A 22,500-nucleotide genomic window follows, 5' to 3' on the forward strand; every position below is an offset into this window, starting at 1 on the left:
GTTGCGTCTGTCTCCATAATGAACTTGAAACCTTTAAACTCCCACCCCCTAATCTCGCGTCCTTGAGTGGGAAAAAAGGTTAGCAGGAAGCAAGAATAATGTCTTTGTGGAAACTTTTACAACAGAAGTATATAAAAATTATACGATTTCGGAACCGGAATTTCCCGGGTTTTCGACAGTTTTAGTTTGAAAATACCGGAGAAGAAATTGTTAACGTGTCATGTGTGCGGAATTTGACTGCACTGTACAGCCCCCCCCCCCCCCCCCCCGATTAAAATCAAGTTATCAAATTGATTCAATAGGTCACTATACCTTTGCTTAACTGGTCACGGGTAATTAACAACAGATTATTTATGTATTTATTTATTTATTGATCATTTATTTATTTTTTTATTTATCTTTTTATTTGTTTTAATTTTTTTTAAGGGCGGTTCAGACAACGAATGCCATATATTACCTTGCGAGTTTTGTGGAAAGTGAACTCCGTTAAAGATTTCTTGTCGTTGAACAGCTCCATCATTTTGAAGCAAAAGTTCAAATTCGAAAGAAAAAATATGTTCCCGATAAGAAAAAGGAAGAAGAAACTGCAGAGAACAGAGATGGGAAGACAAAAACATTGTTCTTGTCTTTGTGATATGCAAGAATGAGCGGAGAAAATTGGCTGCCTTCCGCGTGAACTCAAGAGGGACGCAGATTGATAATGAATATTCCCCGTGAAGATGCAAGACACTTCATCAAACATTTCAAACAGATCCAAAATGAAACATTAATCTTTTCAGATAAAAATTTGGCGGTTCCATCGTCAAAAATGAGAGAAAAAACCCTATGTTTTTAGGAAACAACGGATACAACAAGAACAACGTGATGTGCTAAATATAACTAGAGGAGAGAGAGAGAGAGAGAGAGAGAGAGAGAGAGAGAGAGAGAGAGAGAGAGAGAGAGAGAGAGAGAGAGAGACAGACAGACAGACAGACAGACAGACAGAAACAGATAGAGAGAGAAAGAGAGAGATAAAAAAAGAGAGAGAGACATACACACAGGCAGAGACAGATATAGAGAGACAGTGAAAGATGATGATAATAATTAGTTTTAACGTCCTCTTAGAACCAATTGGCCTATCTTGGGACAGGTAGAGTTGATATGCTTTATGGGGGGACAGGACACTGGACAGACATGCAAACAGAGAACACATAATTTATGATCGTGTTATAGATCTGGAAGTCTGTTGTTGCGATATTTCAAAATGGGGATTTAAGCAGAGAAAGAAAGAGACAGAGAAAGAGAGAGACAGAAACAGAAAGAGGAGGAGGATGCAGATCATGATGATGGTACTAAGGTTCATTTCCGCGTGTAAAAATAATTTCGCGGAGTCTTCAGAAGCAGAAAGAGAAAGAACAATTCTCTTTTCTTATTATTTCTTTCACCACCACTCCCTAAACCAAACAAACACCTCAATACTTGTGAATCAGATATTTCATGAAACGCCTGGGAATTCTGAATTTGTTTATGTACGGCACACAATCTCATGCACTTTTCTCACATACGAACAAGAAGACTCACAACTCATTGTGAAGCAAGCAGACGGCCTTTCTGAATCTTACAGAGCATACTACCCTATCATAAATCTGATTTCGGCATTCTTCTCGTGTTTGTGTAAAGAAAGAAAGAAAGAAAGAAAGAAAGAAAGAAAGACAGAAAGACAGAAAGACAGAAAGAAAGAAAGATGATTAAAGGATATAAGGAAATATAAAAGCAGAACAGCTAACAAACACAATCACAAACACACGCACGCACACACACACACACACACACACACACACGCGCACACACACACACACAAACACACACACACACACACCTACACACACACACAAACACACACACTCACCTACACACACACACACACTCACCTACACACACACACACACGCACACACACACACACACACACTCACCCACACACACACACACACACACACACACACACTCACCCTCTGAACCCCCCCCCCCCACCCCCATCAACATCCACAAAAGAAACAACAAAAAAGCCCTCGGTATAAAAGGCAGACTTTTCTGATTGTCAAAGAATGAGTGTGCACAAACAAATTGTGATGACACGATAGCGAGCACCACCCCCCCCCCCCCCTCAAGCGTTATCAAAGTGTCGGGCTTTTAGGGGAACAAGGGGGAAGAAAGCTGACACACACAACCACGATAGCACATACATGGATGTTTTGTTAGAGAATGTTGATTGCTAAGATTCTTTTCACGCCCCCGTGTACATTAATCTACTGGTTAGGACTGTCATCGCACTCAATGTAGTTGGCATGATGTGGCTCACCACTGAACTAATATCAAAGAGCTTACCCTAAGTTTGCTAATATCAACCACCAACTCCGTAGATGACAAAACTGTTTTTTGTTTTGTTGTTTCTAGTGTTGAGAACCCACAGGGTAATGCGAGACCAATTCAGCATCGATCTTATTTTCTGTTTTGTTCTCTTGAACGAAAAACCCACCTACTAACGTATCAAACTGAAAGGAAGATGGTTCCTTAAAAACTCCGATTCTTTAATACTGTCGGTGAGATGACAAAATTAATTCATTATAATTATATGGCAGAATCATGCAAACTGTTAACAAATATAAATGCTAAGAGTAATTTAGTATATATATATAGACACTGTACTTTGCACGGTAAATAGATCTTCCAACATTGCTTTGGTTTTGTTGTAGAAAAATGTCAGCCAGTATAGCTATCGCTTGAAATGGATGGTGGCAGTCGTATATAATAAATACAAGACGTATGTAACATGCAAGACTGGCTTCAGCCGATGCATCAGCAAAGACTGAACAAAACGCAATGTTTTTGTTGGGCATTATCTCAGAATGGGGTAGGAAGAGCAGAGAAAAGGTCTCACGATGCGGAGAGCAGTATTGAAAAGATTTCATTGGACAGAAATGTGAGACTAGATAGAAAGCCCTTCCCCATGCTAGGTTAGAGAACGGCATTGTTACTGACGATTTTTTCCTTTTCTTTTTCATCTCCCTTTTGCTGTTTTGGTTGTGTGATGCCACGCCATTCTGTTGCCAGAAAACCCCGTTTCTTTATAATGCGTCCCTCCGTGATGCATTATGATTAAAAAACCCAGATACCACGTCAATGGTATTCTCTCAGTCTCTCAGTCTTTCTATATGTCTCTGTCTCTGTCTCTCTCTCAGTGTGTCTCTCTGTGTCTCTCCCCCCTCCCCCATCAGTGTTAGTTTTATACACTTTCTATCAGATGCGGCTGTGCCGTAGGAGAAAGCAGTGTAAGAAATAACAATTCACTGACGCTTTATGGCTGCGGTTCGTAATAGAATTCCACTTCTATCAGAAACAAACAGTCCCGGGGTGTGGGTTATGGATCTCATTTTAGTGTGTATGTGTGCGAGTTGATATTATTCCAGACTTTCAATTCTTTTTGTTTGAGCGGTGATAAGACAGAAGCCATGGAAACCAACAAAAAAGTTGAAAAATGGCTGATCCCGTGATAGCAGAAACAATCAAAAGATGTTTTCTTTCTTTCTTCGTTTTGGTCTGTGGCTGAGAAATCAAGCCAAAACGCGAGATGATGGAAAACAAAGGCACAGACTGGAACATCGAAAGCAGACACGATATAAACAACAGACGGTAGAAAGTAGAAAACCTTAGACACGAGCAACAAGCAAAACTAACCAACAACAGAGATTATTATGGTAAGAAAGCGGATGCAATCTCAAGCCAAACTTGAACACATGGTTGGTGCAGAATCGAGCTGAACGTACAATAATTAACAATGGTGTGATAACTGTGGTGATACTCGCAGCAGCCGCACCCGTGCCAGCGACACAAACAGAAAAACAACAACAAAAACAGTTATGATTATGAGACTGGTGACAGTGGCTGACCCCCCAACACCACCACGATGCCGCTCCCTCCGCCTTTTTCCATCACCAAAAGGTAGTCAAAGAGTAATCAAAGGAGCAGTGACTTGGAGTCGCGAAAGAATTTAACTTCCAAAAGTGAGAAAAAGGTCCGTACTGCCAAAAAGACAAGAGAGACAAAATCAAGAACCATCTACACAAATCTCAAGCAGGTCCGCACATGGCCACGTTAGCCGAATGTGCACGACAAAAAGTCAGAGCATCAACTCTCAGGGCGATGGAAAGACAGAACTCGAACAACAAACAAGAGGAATAGAAGAGAGAGGGACAAGAAGAGCAGCAGAGCATCCACGGAGCTAAGTCAAATCAGCACACATGGCCCCATCAGACTGCTGGCAAGAGTACGTCAACTCTCAAGGCGACGGAAAGACACAACTCGAGCAACTACAAAAGTGAGGAAGAGAGAAGGACAAGAAGAGCTACAGCAGCATCCACAGAGCTGAGTCAAATCAGCACACATGGCCCCATCAGCCTGCTGTGCACGACAAAAAGTCAGAGCGTCAACTTCTCAGGGCGACGGACAGACACCTTGAACAACTGACGAGAGAGAGAGGAAGAGAGAGGGACAAGCCCAGCAGAGCATCCACAGAGCTGAGTCAAATCAGCACACATGGCCCCATCAGACTGCTGGCAAGGGGCAGCTCACTGTGCGCGGGTCACGCCGTGTCAAGAGGGTCCACTTCAGCCTGATGACCCCGGCTGATTGTGGCCTAAAGCGCCAGTCATACGGCCGACACTCACTCCTTTTCCAGCTTCTGTGAACCTCGTCGAAAAAAGACATGATGCTTGGGGAGCTACATAGAATTACGTGAGGGTGAAACTAGACTCGTAAGGTTAGCGGAGACTGCATCTTTTGTAGCTGACGAATTAAATTACTACACTAAAGCTCAGCTCTAAAGAAAAGCTCAGAAAGTTTGACTGATTATAAAGAAGCTGAATTCAAAACGTTTTGCTGAAGTTACAATGTCACGTTTGCTATTGAAGAAAGAGGCAAACGCCCGTTATTATGCGTCATATTTATAAGAGCACACACACACACACACACACACACACACATACCTAAAGTGTGGATGGTTACCTAAGAGGCGGCACTGGGTGTAGTGCCTTTCTAGTGCACTTGCACTACAACAGCACTGGGTGCAGTACTCGCTCCGGCATCGAAGAATTTTGCACTAAAAAATGCACAAAATTTGACCTATTTCGTCGCCTATAGAGGACGGAAAGAATGTCATTTTGAACATTGTTATGACATTCTTTCCGTCAAAAAAGTCAATTTAACGGTGTTAAATGAAGCGACCATCCACACAATTAGGTTGTCATCCAGAGTTTAGGTTGCCATCCACGTGTGGATGGTTGCCTTATGGTGATTTAGGCAACCAAACCTGTGGAAACGGGGGTACACACACACACACACACACACACACAGGTACACACACACACAAACACACACACACACACACACACACACACACACACACACACTATGCAAACTCGGAGGTCTAGCTAACCGCGGTTAACGTCAGAGATGAAGGCTCACATTCAAGTGCTGACTTGAAACCCTCGGATACACTGCGACTCCGTTGTGTGACATCTAGATACATGTAGAAGGTGTCGCCAACTGTTCTCCTAACTACATACAGTCTTGGGACGCATGTGGCTGGTGTGTGTGTGTGTGTGTGTTTGTGTGTGTGTGTGTGTGTGTGTGTGTGTGTGTGTGTGTGTGTGTGTGTGTGTGTGTGTGTGTGTGTGTGTAATGTCTCAGATCGGTTATCTAGATAATTAATTAACTTGGTATATTATTGACTTTGCTGCGGGTATGATTTTCTGGTTCAAACAATGAATTTTAATGCGTTACACGGCTTGTTTTGTGACTGGACAAATTTAAAAAAAATCGCTGTCTAATTCGCTGGTGCTTTACAGGGAGGAGGCCGGGGAGTGCGTCGACGGTTGCCACACTGAATGGTCTCATTTACATAATTATTCTGAATGAAGCGAGAACCAGAAAGGCTTGAAGTGGCGCGCTATTTTAGGCAGGGTGTGGTTATGGACATGCCCCTCTCCAATAATAACATCCCCTCCCCCGCCGCCCCTTCTCCCCTCTCAACTCATCCGTTTTCCCCAGTTACACTGTTTTTGGCAACATCTGTATCCTTATTGGTCATTATTACGAGATGATTCAACGGTTTTTTTTTCTGTTTTTTTTTCTGTGTATTTTTGTGTCTTTTCTTCGCTCTGTTCTGTTTTTGTCATTGGTTTTCTTATTTTTTCCTTCCCTTCTGCTTCATTTTTCTGTCTATTGATATGCGACCTCACTCGATCTTTCCAGACAAACACGCTTAGTTACCTTTCGCCAAGTTTCTTCTACTGAATATGTGCACAGGCGTCATACATTAAGTTTTGATTGGCCCGCTGAACTAAAAAATCATAAAAAAGAAGAAAGAAAAAAAATAAAGTTATGACACTGACAGGAATATTCTAGGCAACGCAAGGCAATCCTACAGTGACATCAGCAAATTACATACACGTGGCCTGCCTTCCTTTCTAGAAAAAAAGCAAACCTCAAAACAAATCCTGCCCCGCTAAAACAAAAAACCTTTAAAGATAACCGCATCTCTTTTCTTTTCCAACCGATTTTTCTTTCTTTTTTAGTTTGTTCCACGTGCCTCGTTTTGTCTGTTCCCCCTTTTTTTTTTAATTTTGTGTTTTGGGGAGGGGACTGTTTGTTATCTCCATTTTCTCATTTTCCGTGCCTGGGTGCCGTTTGCCTCAACAAAACCAAGTTTAGAGGGATGACTTCCTGCTCCAAGTAAAGCCATTGTACGAAATTAGGCTGAGAGAATCTTCTTGACATTCTACTCGCTTCGACGTTTAGGTGACGGGGAGCGGGCGGTTGTTAAAACGGAGTCCTCATTGGAAGAAAGAGACCACGTGACAACAGTCAAGGAGGAGATAGGGGGTGGGGTAGGGGGTGAGGCCAGGGAGATAATCCCCAAGGAATTCTCCCATGCCAGAAGACAGACACTTTCTAACAAGAACACTCCCATGTGGGCTTGTTTTGAGAGGTGTATGATTTTTGATTTACGGGAAATAAATTGCACTGAGAACGCCGGTGACTGCTTTTATTGTCGCAGGAAAAAAACGATAACGGATATTTCCATCTGTTTCTTAATCTGAGAACAAATGAGGCGAATCTGGGCATTCCCCGGAACCGTACATAATTATGCAAACAATCAAAGGCGTGAATAAACGTACATTTTGTAAGCAAACACATTCGTTTTCCTGAACGAACAATTTGAAGACAAAAACAACCATTCCGTCTTTCACACGCCGCATTCGCAGAAATCAGAGTGTCCAGCAACAATACAAAAACAAAATCCGTGAAACGCTTTCCAGATTTCTCATTTCGGTATATTATTTTCAGTTGCGGGCCCTGGGGAACTCATTGTTGCGGAAGGAAGGAAAACACGGGCACCTGGGCAGGCGAACCACGCAACAGCTGCGCGCATGTGCAGTCATTGGGCAAGTGGAATGAGGATTGCAGAGTCTGTGGAGTAAAATAATTGTCAGGGCGCTTTTTCAGCCCTGCGTTCCCCAGCCCTTTATTGTTCGCACGTGCTTCCGCAGAGGGAGTGTCTTTCGCCAGGGTGTTGCTTCTCTGCGTTGGTCGTTAGCTATTGTCGTTTGAGAATGACGTAAGCTAATGATGTAAATACTGTGCTACACACGCAGATATTCGACTGTGTAATTGTTAAAACGCAAGAGCACACTCTCAGAGAAGTCCACACGCATGCGTTTACGTACAAAAACACGGCTTTCTTTGAAACAAAAAGACTACTTAGTGTCCATTTCAGAATGCAAAAAATTGAAATTAAAAAGGATAATTCTTTTGGAATTTGAGCTGACAAAAATGGTCTCAAAGTAAACACTTTCCTAATTTCAACAAATCAAAAATTGAAGAGAGTAATGTCTTACGGTAGCTCAGAAAAGTGTTTTTGCCTCGTGCCCGAAGGAGTAGGCCCTAGACGTAGAGGTTACATGCCGAGTCTCAGTGATTATTAAAAATAATGGTCGAAGTTGGCGGATCATGAAAAATGCGAGCTTCAGCGAGCTTTTTCATGACCGCGAACTGAGACCATTAATTTTAATAATTACTGGGACGAGGTGTGTAACCTCTTTATTCCTCCTTTCTTCAGTTATTCAAAGAAAACAGGAGTTTTTGTGCGAAAGTTTGATCGAATCCGAATCACTCAACCAGTCAACCTGCGCAGGCGATCGATTAATGCGCGGTTGTATAGTTCCGTGCAAATCATTCCATTCTGTTAACACTTCTTGTCAGTTTTCCTGTTTTGGACTAAAATCAAGTACACAGATATGCTGTTATTCTGCTGTGGCGGTAAAGGCAGATATTGTGTGTTCTGTTTATGTTTTAGTATCGCTTAGGATAATGTTCTTTCGTCAAATGGGACTAGCAGAGGAACTTTTGCACCCGTGTTCCAACGTTAATTACTGTATGAAGTTCAGTTTTCTGGGGAAAATAGTGTATGAAACCGCTTTATGTTGTTTAAATTGATGAGATGTGTGCATTTGGTTGCGTGTGATCTGTTTATAAAATGAAATATTGTTGAAAACTGACCGTCGGATTGCAGTCAGTGTTGTCGAAGAAACTGCGTTAAAAGAAGGGGAACTACTCTTGTCGCGAGAGTATGAGTTGGGAATTTGCTTGTGATGAACGGTTTGTGCACGGCAGATCTAGATTCAGAAAACAACCGAACTCATGGATTTTATATGGAGATTCATGTGTTCGGGCCTGTAGTTGTTAATTTAAATGCGGTATGTTTGTATTGTTTGCTCCAGAAATGTATACTTCGTACATTAGAGCGTTCGGAACTTTTCAGTCGCAAAAGTAGTACCGAAACAGAACAGCTTCTCAACCCATTGCACTATCGAGGATTCAGGCTGTTGCTGGCTCGTTATTTGTTTGGTTGCTGGGTCATTATCGAAAAATAACTAGCTCTACAAGTTTACAGAGGTAAAGAAGCAGAGGGGGGAATAAAAAAACATACACATTTGGAAGTAGTTGAAGCTCACAGCTTTTTTGTTTCTGCATTACAAAAGAGAATATAAACACTTGTCAAAAACAGTAAAAGTTCACTGTTCATCAGTTTTGCTTGGGAAATTACTCCTTTTTGAATTTTTTTTTTTTTTTAGTGATTCTGAGTTATAGAGAAAGATAAGGATTCAGTGAAAAACAGTGCAAGGTTCTAATGAAAATATAATGAGAAATGAAAATAGATTAATTTAGGGGAAAACAGTGCAAGGTCATAACGAAAATAGAAACAGCTGGAGGAAACAGTTAAATTAAAATGCAATGTACTTCACTATTTTTTTTCTTTTCTAAATCGTAATGGGAGGGGAAAAGGTAAGAGGAAGGGACTGACACAGCTAGCTAAAGTGCCTCTTCTTTTGTGTGGAAAGAGAGAAACCTATTCTTAATCCAGATGTTGTTTTTGTGTGCAGAGAAAGGCTGGAAAGAGAACCCAAACTTAGCAGACGATTTCTTTTATCTGGTCTCCTGTTGCGTTACTGTTGTGTCGGCGTCTTTAATGAGATGGGGAGGGACAGGGGGAGGGTCAATTAAGGTTTGTGTAAACCCCCGTTACGTTTGTGTCACGTGAGTTTCATTTCTTGGCTTTTGCTGGTTGCTTTCTGTGGTATTTCTAGTTTAATTGTCGAGTTGTGTTGTTGAAGTTGTCAGATGAGTGTGTGCATGAGTGTGCGTGCGTGCGTGCATGCGTGCGTATATATATATAAAATTATATATATCTAGATATGTGTGTGTGTGTGTTTGTTTGAGTGTGTGTTTGTGTGTGTGTACGTGCGTGCGTGCGTACTAATGACTTAGTTCTTTATCTCCCTTTCTTTTTGTTCTTTTGATGTAGATAAATAGACAGCCAGAGACTAAAAATGAGAGAGAGAGAGAGAGAGAGAGAGAGAGAGAGAGAGAGAGAGAGAGAGAGAGAGCGAGAGAGAGAGAGAGAGAGAGAGAGAGAGAGAGAGAGAGAGAGAGAGAGAGAGAGAGAGAGAGAGAGAGAGAGAGAGAGAGAGAGAGATGTCGAAGTGGGTTAAACCCACAACTACAAAGAATGGGAAAACAATGTGTTCGTTATTGGGCGTGCTTTGACTTAACATCATCGGACTTATCAGGCTCACGCGATAAGAACACAGGAAGTGTCATTATTCGCGATAAACAAAATTAGCCACTGGGAGGAAACAGTACCCCACTACACAAAAGCAGATCTTTTTGTGCCATGATGTCATAATCATCACTTCCGTTCATGTCCGTCTTTCAGAACGTATCTGTGACTCACTCTAGCGCCAAATAAACGGGGCTTTCTTTTGCTTTACTTTTTGCACTGCAGACAAAAACAGAACATTTTTTCTATGTCCTTTCTAATATTTGGCAATGCAGATTGTACGTGATGAACCACAATCTACTTTCTCTGGAAACAGAATAACCCCCCCCCCCCTCAGCAACAACAAAAAAACTAAATAAAATTATTGTTAACACACGGTTTTCTGTGACGCAAATCTTACTTAATTCAATGGATCAGCAGACTTCGTAAACACACAGCTCTAAAACAAAAGATGTTTTGTTAAATTCAGTTTTGTGGAAGTTAGGTTGCTACAAGAAGACACAAGACTGATAATTACGAATCTAATCAACTGTCATACTTCCAGTACAGACAATGATGAAAATTATCTTGAAATAATGCATTTGTCTCCAGCGCTCATTAAGAACTAATTACGGCAAGAAGATAAGTCTTGCATTGAAACCCGAAATCTTGATGGCCAAATTCCTTGCAGCTGACGCCCTAACGCCAGCTGCCATTGTCAGCTATTGCCTTTCCACAATGTATCTCGGCTTACACCATCTGATATATCCGGACATGCAACCGCTACACATTCTTCTCAAATGCCCCCACTATACCTACGATGGGCGCCCAGCAGATCCACTCCCTCCCAGGCAATGGCATTTTTATTAACTCCCCCTCCACACTTTTGCACACAATAGGGGTCGAAGAGTGTTTAATAAGATTTATTTATATTTCTTACTTTTCTTCGCTCTCTCTCTCTCTCTCTCGACTTCCGGTGGTCGCTGTGGCAAGACACGAACACATTTGCTGTGTCAAAAGTTCGACATTTTCAGCAACAACAGCCACTAAGATGTCAGTTTTAGGCCTACCTAAAACTGTGGAGTCTATTCTGACCACCATTATCGCGGACCACGCTCTAATCTCCTGGAAGGTGACGGGCGAAGGCGACAAACCTGTCGTCGTGCTTCGCTTCAACTCCGCAGACCAACAAGATGGCGAGCCGACATTACCAGTGGGCGCGTGGAGACGCAAACCCCCGTCACAGATACGCCGCGACAAGAAAAGGGCAGAAGACAGGCGTGCTACTTCACGGACTGACGAAACAAGAACAGAAAACATTGTGACACAGTGCTCCACAGAATCAAACAAAAGACAGGAACAAGAAAATAAGGCAAGTGATAACATTGTTGACAGTAGGCATACTTCGCCATGCGGTCTATTTTTAGCCACCCCTGAGTTCATGCCTCCGTCACAACATGACAGTACACATTCCTGTGTTGACACGCCACGCTCTGCACGTGAGACAGACCCACCGCCTGCCACTTACACCAGGCGCAGTGGAGAGGAACATGTAAACAATAGAGACGACACCATGTGTTTGGGCGCAAGTGGTTGGCAGACCAAAGACTGTTCGCTTGATAGTGCGGTAAATCAGACAGACGACAACAGTGAGAGTCTGGAACACATGGAAAAGATAACGTCTGAAAGAGGTATTGACATCAGACACATCAAGCTGCTGGCTAGTGAACTGAGAGACCGCCGTAAACAAAGACTTCTCCGCGATAGAAGAAGAAATGAATCTTTTGATACTGTTGTATTTGAAGAACATATTGGCACCCAGAGTTTGTACTGCAAAAGTGATGATGTTGTGCTCATGTATGATTTCAACACAGATCGTAAACGCTGGTTCTTCGATCAGTCAGACAACATGACCAAGATTCAGAAACATGCCATGTCGTGTCTTCGGACATTGCCCCCGATCAGCAAAGATCGGTACGCTGAATTGTACAAAGAAGAACTGGAAGAAGATCTGAGAATAGTGTCTCGCGTAGTCCGCTTTTACTTAGGATGAACAGTTTCAAACACCGTGATGTTTTCATTCTTGGTTCTCTAATGCTGGTTCTTAATGTTCTCGTCACACAATATCTGTCACCACAGGGAAGAAAACAAAAGACTGAAGGACTGATCAAATCATGATGTTATGATGCATGGTATTGGTGTGCAGTGTGAGTCAAGGTATCCCTGACTCTGACAAATGCAGTGGACTCTCTATCGGACTTCCAGTAGCGAGAACTCTGCGCGATCGTGCATGCTTCGGTATATAGAAAGCTTTGTACTTCGACATCCCAACCCCACAACACCCTTTCGCTATAAACATGTGTTTTCGCGAATAAAACATTCTGATTCTTGATTCTTTCTCTCTCTCCCAAAAGTCAAAAGTCTCTCTCTCTCTCTTTCCTTCCTTTCTCACTTTTTAATTGTTGTTCTCTCACATCCCACTCTCTGTCTGTCTGTCTGTCTCAGTCCCTCTCTCTTGTCCTCACTCTCTCTCGCCCCTCTCTCCCCCTCCTCGCCCTTCTCTCTAATTTATCTCATGTCTTCACTCTCTCTCTCTCTGCACCAAAATTCAAAGAACGGCTAACAGTCAGACAGAAAGTAACCCCACCTCCCCTGTGACGGTGGGAATGTCTAAAACCCCGATGGAAAATAAACAGGGGCAGATGAAACAAGGAAAGATCTCTAACAAAGCTTATTGCCCGAAATCGCATACGGGGAATTCTCGCTGTCCTGATGGGAGAGGTGCATACGAGAAGGCAAACATAACTTTTTCTCTCTCCTGATTTGGCGGAGGGATTGTGTGCTGAGCACACCTGTCGCCGGGGTGCCGACGCAGAACAAAAGAGTTTCACCAGTCTGAAAGAGTTACAAGAGCTAAAAGACCCGGGAGCGCTAATAAATAAACACCAAGCCAGCGCCGTGCTGTTCAGCGCTCGGAGAGGAAGGTGTGTGTGTGTGTGTGTGTGTGTGTGTGTGTGTGTGTGTGTGACTGGAGGTGAGAATTAGCCAGGTACAAAACACCTTTTAATAGTTAATGTTGCAGCCTGAAAATGTTGGAATTGCTGACATTACTGTCAGGTTCTCTGTGCACGTTCAATCTTTTAGGGAAAGGAACAACATACCTATACCCATGGAAACAAGACTCAATAATAAAGAATCATTTAAAACACAAGTCTTACAATTTAGACATTATGTTAATTAATTTCACTGATATGAAGTGTGAAGAACACAACTCGGGAACGATTCAAAGAATGTCACTATAGTTGATACCCCAATTTAATTGAAGAAAAGGACGCCAACATTGTGTGCCACAGTATTAATTTGCTCTAATTGTTTGCTGCCAGTGTTTTGTTCCCTCTTCCAAGCAGCTGGACCAACCACTGACTGCTGACTACAAATCTAAAGGTGCATCGGGCTATTCTGGTGAAGCGATCTAATGAAATTGCACCAAATGTATCAAACGAACATTTAAAATGGGTTTGGCATTGAAGATATGGCACTTATACAAAAATCTACGATATGTAATCACTTTTTAACGTTAACACACGCAAACAGGTCGTTGGAGGTACGCAGAGACGGACCATGAGACACTGAGAAAGACGGATCCTCGCAGACAGACAGACAGACAGACATACAGATACAGAGATACATGCACAGAGATAAACACAGACATACAAACAAATACTGACATGCGCCTGGACGCGCACGCATATACAGACAGACAGACAGACAGACAGACAGACAGACAGACAGACAGACAGACATGTATACAGTACGGCAAACAGACAGACACCCACTCCCCCACCTAAACCTAGCTCAACACACCATCCCTCTATCCCCACACAACATCCTAACAAACACTGCTCACCTCGCCCTTCTGTCTGTTGAGGTTCTCCTTGATGTTCTGCAGCTGGGCGATCATCTCGCTGATCTGCTGCTCCTTCTCTGTCAGGCTGCTTTCGCCAGCCAGCACGGCGTGCACATTGTTGTACACCTTGCCCTGGTCCATGTCTGGGTTGTCCGCCCCTGTCCGCAGGTTCAGCTTCCTCAGAACACTCTCCATGGATTTCCTTTGGGAACCCGGAGCTAAGGTTTTGGAAGCGGGAGGTAGAGCGGAGGCGGCTCCGTTCAGACCTGTGGAAGTAGTGTTGTTGTTCGTTTCGTTGTTCAGCACGCTAGACTGCGAGTCACTCAGACTGCCCTCTTCGCCGTCTTCTTCTCCTCCTGCTGCTCCGTCTTCTTCCTGGAGGTCGTCGCGAAGGTTGTTCTCCGCATCCCTGTCCAGACCAGGTTCACCTACGCCACTCTCGCTGTCCTGAGACACACGGCGAAGCTTGGTAGGGGGCTCTTCAGAACCGGAATCAGCGCAGTCCCGAGCGTCCGAGTTGTTGTTGTCGTTGTCAGTGAGTTGGTCACAAGGCGTGAGACTGCCCGAGTCAAAGGGGCTGTGGTCTTTAAGGTCCTTGGGAGGGTCTCCCCAGCGCAGGGAGGGGTCTTCAGGGGAGGTGGCTGAGAGGTTGCAAGGGCCGAGGATCTGGCGTTCCAGCCCCGTGGCTGACCCGTCCTCCTTGGCTAACTTGGTGGGGGTGTTCTTCCGCTTAGAAGACATACTCCTGCACACACAGGCAAGTCGAGACCAGAATTAGAAGACATAATTATGTGCACACAAGCAAGACGGGGAACAAATAGTTCAAAAACATACTTCTGCACACAGGCAAGTCGAGACAAAAGTTAGGAGACACACTTCTGCACACACACACACGAATGGCCAAACAAAAGTTAGGAGACATGCTTTTGGTGACACAGGAATGACCAAACCAAAACTATTAGACATACGCCTTCACACCGTCAAAGAATGAACAGATGAACGCAAAGCAGAAAAGACCAGCAGAAGCAGAGAGAAATAATACGATAGACAACAGCAGGCGTTGTCTAGAGCCTAATGGTCAAACAGTGTGTCCAGCAATCGGAGATGCGGACCCGCCTGGAAACTTCACACGTTGGTCACTACTGGTATTTCCAGTACCCCTATTTCATTGTTTTGGACATGTTACCAATTTCCTTCCCATCTTCTCGTTTCAACAATAAGGTGGTATCCGAAAATATTATACTGCCGATTAACATGTCCGAGTGTTGTGTGTGAGTGTGTTTGTGGTGCGTGTGGGTGTTAAAAATCGAAAGAAGACATGAACGAAGAAAGAAGGAAAGAACCCAAAACAGGCTGCCCACCAACAGAGCAAAATAAAAAACACACAATTGAACTAAAGAAAACAAAAACAGCAACTCTTGTCTCTTTACTTTCCCTTCCTCCACTCGCAAAACAAATTCTCCCACCTCAGCCAAATCCTACCCTACCTTTCAGCGTCCCCTTTGCATCTACCTCGGTGAAAAATCAAAAATATAGACCTTGAAAAGATTTCTCACGGCAACTCCATCTTCAGGACTACAACAAGCAGTCTCCACTTTCTCGAGCCATGTTTGCGGTCTGACTGCGTGTGGCAGGGAGGTATAGGAGCGCAACAGAAGCCTCTTCACTGCAATCTTATCAACCACGACGGTCTGACGAGAGACATCCTGTAGCCCCGCTACTGAATCCCTGTCTTCTTTTGTTCATCTTATCGGCAGCTTTCTCTACCATTCTCACTCACCGTCCACTTTCTTTTGCGTTTTGTTCATCGCGAGTTTTCATTCTTTCTTATGCTATTACATTGTACTAACCACCACGACCTCCCCCCCCCCTCCCCCGACTCCCGCCGCTCAACCCCCTATCCCAGCGTCGTCTTCAATACCTGAAGGGTGTTTGACCTTTATTTCGTTTTCTTTGGTTACAGATCTAGTTTCGGATTATGTCATAATTTTGTTTCCAAATGTTTGTACAATAAAAGTTAATAAATCCTATTTCCTTCTCTACTGCATCACAGTGATCCCGATTTAGTTTTGTTTTAGTGTCGACCTCCTGGACTATGCCAACAATTATTCACAAACAACCGGGCCCGAAACAAGTCTACCCCCCTGCAAGCGCCTTGGATTGTTTTCCAAGCCTAAGGCTTCCTAGCTTTATTGTCCCAACTTCCACACAAACCTCTTTTCGTATCTCGATGTTCAATTCCTGATTTTTTATTTTCCTTCTTACCCAACCATAGCCAGCTTATCCCCTTGCAACCCCTCATCCCTTCCTGCCGAACCCCCACGCTCTGCCCTCATCTTGTCCCAACCCTCAACGCAGCACCCCCACCCCCTCTCATCCCCGCCTCTCTTATCCATCCAAAGCGCCAGGGCTTGTACCAATTGTTTCCAATCAAGTGGTGCAACCCCGTGTTGGGGGCAACAGGAGACAATCTTATCTCACTGCGTGGGGAGACGAGAGAGAGAGAGAGAGAGAGAGAAGAGAGAGAGAGAGAGAGAGAGAGGAGAGAGAGAGAGAGAGAGAGAGAGAGAGAGAGAGAGAGAGAGAGAGAGAGATTGACTGATTAAACTTTATTACAGAAGGATGGAGATTTTAGGGAGAGAGAGAGAGAGAGAGAGAGAGAGAGAGAGAGAGAGAGAGAGAGAGAGAGAGAGAGAAACAGACAGACAGACAGACAGACAGACAGACAGAGAGAGAGTTGGTGGGAGTCAGTTTTGACAGAGAATCGAAAAGTAGAGAGAATCTTTTGCAATCTTTGATGCCTGCATGCTGTTCTTTTGCTTCCTCTTTTCACTATTCTCTCGTTCGGATCCAGTTCAAAAGGAAAGGTTATGGTTCAGGTTAGACGATGTAGTGAAGAGATTTTCGATAGCCACAGATTTGTACCAGTGGCTATAAACTCATGCACAGCCGTGGGAGGTTCCGAAATTACGGTTGAGTGAACAATTCCCTAGGTTTTCCTAATATTCTTATTTATTTTTGAGAACGGTATATAAACGCACTTCTATGTCAATGCAAACTTTTGTTTTCCCTAGCATACCTCGACTTTAAAGGCGCATCGGAGGATTGCAATAAGCACAATAATTATGCACGTCGCACAGTTGATGCGCGGAACAGGCAAACTCGTGCATATAACCAACCATGCAGCCAAGTCATCTGTCCTCCATCCATCCATCAATATTTTTACACCTGCTTTTATGCTGGTCAGCGATTAACTTCTGAGTCACAAACATCTACGTAGAAAAGGTCGCTTTTGGATGAAAGGGAAACGTGGGGAAACAAATAGCAGTGTAGTAAATGGGGTTTTAATTTTAAGAGATAAACACAACCTCCTCTCTCTATCTACAAGTACAATTTCTGGACCAGATCAGAACAATATGCAGTTGTTTACAGGCAAGTGAAGCGCGTGGCAAATTTTAAACAGAACAAACACCCAGTTGTAACGCTCGTTATCAAGATTAAATGGAAATCGCAATACCATTGCTCCCCCCCCCCCCCCCCCCTAGGTAATCATCCAGCTTTTCCGTTCCACAAGTTTTGTTGGCATTCAAACATCGTCCAATCTTGTTTCTAAACTAGTGCAACACTGATTCCTGTTTGTTTCTTGTTTGTTTTTAATTCGTACGTAATCTTGCAAACAAAAAAACACCGAAATTACGCAACACTCAACTTGCCGTTCAACGCAGTTCTTTTCAATTCATTCACACAAAATCGTGTAAGAAGACGACTCGACATCTTCAGTGTCCTTGGGATCACTGCATCCATTCATACCGTAATCTTCGAAGAAAGGAAATGGCGCGAAAGAATCTAGGCCCTAAAGAACTCAAGCACCGGTGAACAATCTTTTCCCCTCAACAGGCACTTTTTTTCCTTGGAAGAACTACAGTAGCACCTCTGTTTAAGACCGCCAGAATCTGAGAAAACTATAGGTTATAAAGTACACGGAGTTTTCAACGTGAAGGTATGTCTACAGAGAACTAAGAACACGGGATCCTAAAAGACCGCCAAAAGTTTGAGAAAACAAGGACTTTAAAAAAAGAGGTAGTTTGAAGATGATGGTCAAATCACAGACGTTACGAGCAGAAAATGGAAAAGGCTGGGATAGTCTAGAGACATCCTTCTTGCTGCCGCGCGAGCCGAGAAAATGTTCCCTCTTTATCTTCACTGCGCTGGCTGCAAAACCCCTCCGCGCGGAGATGTTTCAGACACATCAGACCCAGGGTGGGGACTAACGACTCCACCCAAGCCATTCGCACCCCCTTTCCACCCCCCAACCCCCAAAAACCAAACTCAAACAAGTCTGAAAAATCGGGTCTCAAAGAGATGAAGTCTTACATTGGACGTTATGAACAGAAATTCAGAAAGCATGGTGTCAACAAGTGGGTTCCACAGTCTCTCCCTTCTGACGACGTGCACGACCAGATGTGCACCCAGAGGAAGGCTTCTCTCCTGGAGATGGATGAGAGGTGGTGACAAGGGGGAGACAATGGCTGCTTACAGCCGCCAGCATCACCCTCATGCAACAGCCCCCTCTGGTGATAGCTGTCCCGATACTGCCGTGGAAAGGGCCGCAACCTGCGTGCTGATAGAGCAGCGAGTTCTCTCCCCTGCATCTTCTTCTCAACGAAGGAGGAGAAGGAAGAGGGTCGAAGGCCAATCATTATCTCTCGCAGGATTTTGAGCACGGCGATGTCAAAACTGCGCTTTTCTCCGTTCCTGCAATCTCTGCGATTTATCCTGGCCGTATCGCAGGCAAGAATAGCGCAGATGCCATCAAAAAAAGGAATGGCTCTCGAGTGAATATTGGCTGCGGGGTTTCGTGTATCGAGGCGCCCATTTTGGGGTAACGCTGAAGCAGCGGGAGCAGCATGGCTGACAATGATTGTGATTGTCAAGGGACAGCTCATGCCGGGCACTGAGAGGTGGTGATGACACTAGTCTGCTCGCTTTCTCATCTCCTCACTGGCTGCCGGAGCGATTGTTCTGTGCAGTTTCTTTAAGGGGTCGGTATTGTTTTAAGATACAACTGAGGCTTGTTGTATGAAACCATTTGTGCCAAAGGCTTTTGTCTTGGAGATGATCAGTTATTAGTAAAACAACTGATTAACAAGGTTTGTAATTGTCTGTCTGCTTGTCTGCATATCTGTCTCTCTTTCTCTCCCTCTCTAACTCACTCTTTCTCTCTCACCCTTTGACTCTCCGTCTCTCTCTCTCTCTCTCTCTCTCTCTCTCTCTCTCTCTCTCTCTCTCTCTCTCTCTCTCTCTCTCTCTCTGGCTCTCTTTTCTCTGGCAACTATTTTGTCGACTAATCCAAATAAAATCTACCAGCAAAATGCTGACATAAGGATTTGAATGCCAAGAAATGTTTTCAACGCTGAAACACGGCGAATGAAAATAAGTTTAGTTGAGGGTGAAAAGAGAGTAAGCGGAAGGGGGTATGGAAGGGGTAAATTAAGCAACAACAGAGCAGACGCACTGGAGTCATAAGAAATTAAAGTCAAATCGTGTCAGCAGAAAAATCTTGCGAAAGATAAAGTACCAGGAGGAAGAAACATTTAAAAAACAAAAACAAAAAGATGTAGGGCGAGGGAGGACAAAAATGTGTGTGAGTTTTACTCGGAGACTCTTTTATTCATCATTTAATGCCAGCCCAGATAAGATGAGTTTGTTCGCCCCAGCCAAGCGAGTGTACACAAACAATCCGGGCAGTCACATCAGACTCTTTTCCCCCCTGATCTGCAGTATATCCAACGTTTCTTCACCCCCACCCCCCTCAATCTCTTTTCTGCTTTCTCTCTCTCTCTCTCTCTCTCTCTCTCTCTCTCTCTCTCTCTCTCTCTCTCTTTCCCCTATCCCCATCTCTCTCATCCTTCAACGTCCCCGGACGCTTCATGTGAAAAGGTCTGGAATATTTCATCTCCGAGAAAACACTAGCAAAAAGAAAACAAATTAGAACAGATGAATTCTTTTCTTTTGAGAAATGCAAGGAAGAAGAAAAGAAATTACCTGTAATAAGTGTGAGAGAAAGAGGGGGAGAGGGAGAGAGTGAGAGGGGGGAGGGGGAAGAGAGAGAGAGAGAGAGGGGGAGGGAGAGAGAGAGAGAGAGACAGACAGACAGACAGACAGTGAGACAGAGAGGGATAGCGGCAGAACCAGAATCAGAAACAGACAGAGACAGAGTCAGACAGATAGACCGACAGAGACATACACAGACAGAAAGACAGACCAAGATGGGGGGGTGGGGGTGTGAAGGAGATATTGGGGTTGGAGAGAAGCCGGATGATGACTCAAAATCCTCGCATCCTCGCTACGTGCAGGTCGGCACTAACGTGTGACAAAAACGCGGCAAGGGTGACAATTTACACATTGTCTGTTGGGTAATCGTTCCTGAGATAGCCTCGACTTCGCCCAGGCAGCTGGGACGGTAGATAGCCCATGTTGTGTAAACTGGCGGAGCTATTTTTCTTCTCACAACCCCCCTTCTCAGTTTTCCTCCCCATGCTTCTATTGGACGCCTTGTTCCAGAGCTCGGGGTATGGTTTCCGCAGAGTGTCACAAATTGCCCATGTCAACATGCTTGCTGTGGAACGGATAACCATCTACAAGGCGCACAATGGCAGCCCATTGTTGCCAAAAGTTTATGGGGTGGAAGGAAGACGGTCTGGTTCTAGGCGAAAGATCGCAGAGGGAAAAAGAAAAAGGAAAGGGAGATGTAGTGTTGGTGAAAGAATATACACAGGGAAGAAAGGCTAGCTGTGGAAAAAGTAACGTCTCGGTACTCTTTTGTGTTGGTTGGCATGACGAACGGCAAAAACAAAACAAAGCTACAAAGCATGACACAAACAAAAAAACTAAAATCTGCATGTTACTTGTATGCGAACGGTATGTTATATGTCCGTCTGTCTGTTATGTCCTAATGTTGTATATCTATATATATATATTATATATATATGTCTTGTATACTTGCCATTTACATATTTATTATAAATGTTGATGGATGAATGATGATACATTGTAGACGGATGCATGTTATTGATTTAAAGCCCCAGAATGATGTGCTTGGCAACAAACAAACAAAAAAACAAAAACAAAAGTAGAGAGAAATGAAAGAAAAACGATGACCAGATAATACACGAAAGACTTAATAAATTAGAATATATTTCACTGACGAGTTAAACTTTTAAACCAGTTTGTCGTGAGAGAAAAAAACTTGCTATATCTCCTCGCTCTTCTATGTTGAAACGAGAAAGCTGGTCGAGAAATAAACGAGAATTCTAAATTACTTCGCTTTTTCTTAAACTGTTATCACTCTATTGGTGATATTTGACATGGAACGGAAGGAAGTGTTGCAAGGCATAATAACATCGCATCTTCAACTTTTTTCTGGAAGTAACCGTATCTGTCGACTCAAACATTTTAAAACCAAAACAAAATCATTGCCCAAAGAGGATATGAATAGACACAACAGGTCTAAATCTAGCAAAACGATACTTTACAAAAAGAGAAAAATACTTCTCAAAAAAGAATCTGAAATGAATAGGACAGAAAAACAAAAAGGCCAACAATCTCATACTGAAGGGGATACTTTAAAAAGACAAGGAAATCCACAGAAAAAAAGCCAGAAAAAAAAAGCAGGAAAAAAAGTAAGAAAAAAAGAAAGGACAAGAAAAGACGGACTCACAAAGGGCCAGCAAGCTAACAATAAACACGCCACTCCGAGCTTTCAAGCGGGTGTTTTTCCAGAGGGGGGGAAACGGTGCGATGGAACCGCCGCTGGGCGTCCTGCAAAAACAAGCTTCCAGCGCAGTATCTGTTCCGATCACTTGACAAAATATAGTCCGCTATTGTGGCGTAAGAATACCAGTCTCGCTTTGAGAATGGCTCATCTTCGCTCGCTCCAATGTTTCCACAAGCAATGAAGAACTTTTTTGTTACTTGTCTTTTTGTCTATTCAAGTTCGTTTTATTCTTTCTCTGCGACCCTGTTCCTTCCATCTTTTTAGTTCTCTCTCCCTCACCTTTTTATTTATTTTTTTCTCCTTTTTATTTGTCGACTGTCTTGCTTCCCAAAGTAGAATATTTCAGTGTAGCCACAAGCCACTGAGATTTCCGTTTTCTTTTCGCGTGTTTTATTTTCTCGCCTCGCAGACAAAAGAATTTCGAAATTGTCCGGCAATTGTACGCGAAACATCAACAGCGTCCCGGTACAGTTGTACAAAGGACTCAAAGACAGAAGCAAAGGTTACACAGTGTGCTTTTTGTTTTAACATCCGTCGTGAACGCGGAACAATGGCACACAAGAAAGCTCATGCTTCGACGCAATGGTAGGGATTGCACTGTGAGCAGGGACACAGTTTGCACCTGAAGTTATGAAAACAAAGTCAGTTGGGTACAGAAATGACGTAAGGCTACACTGGA

At 43.6% G+C, this 22,500-nt stretch overlaps 1 protein-coding gene across 5 annotated transcripts in view; it reads right to left on the minus strand.

Annotated features, from left to right (window-relative positions):
• LOC138971330 (transcription factor SOX-6-like) overlaps positions 1 to 22,500 on the minus strand; it is a 328,814-nt gene that overhangs the window by 81,197 nt on the left and 225,117 nt on the right. For all 5 annotated transcript variants that reach the window (XM_070344051.1, XM_070344050.1, XM_070344053.1 and 2 more), the window contains one exon: positions 14,045 to 14,789. In XM_070344051.1, the coding sequence (XP_070200152.1) occupies positions 14,045 to 14,789 (745 nt within the window). The remainder of the gene's footprint in view (positions 1 to 14,044; positions 14,790 to 22,500) is intronic.

This window comes from Littorina saxatilis, linkage group LG7 (assembly GCF_037325665.1).
Source record: "Littorina saxatilis isolate snail1 linkage group LG7, US_GU_Lsax_2.0, whole genome shotgun sequence".
Taxonomy (NCBI): domain Eukaryota; kingdom Metazoa; phylum Mollusca; class Gastropoda; order Littorinimorpha; family Littorinidae; genus Littorina; species Littorina saxatilis.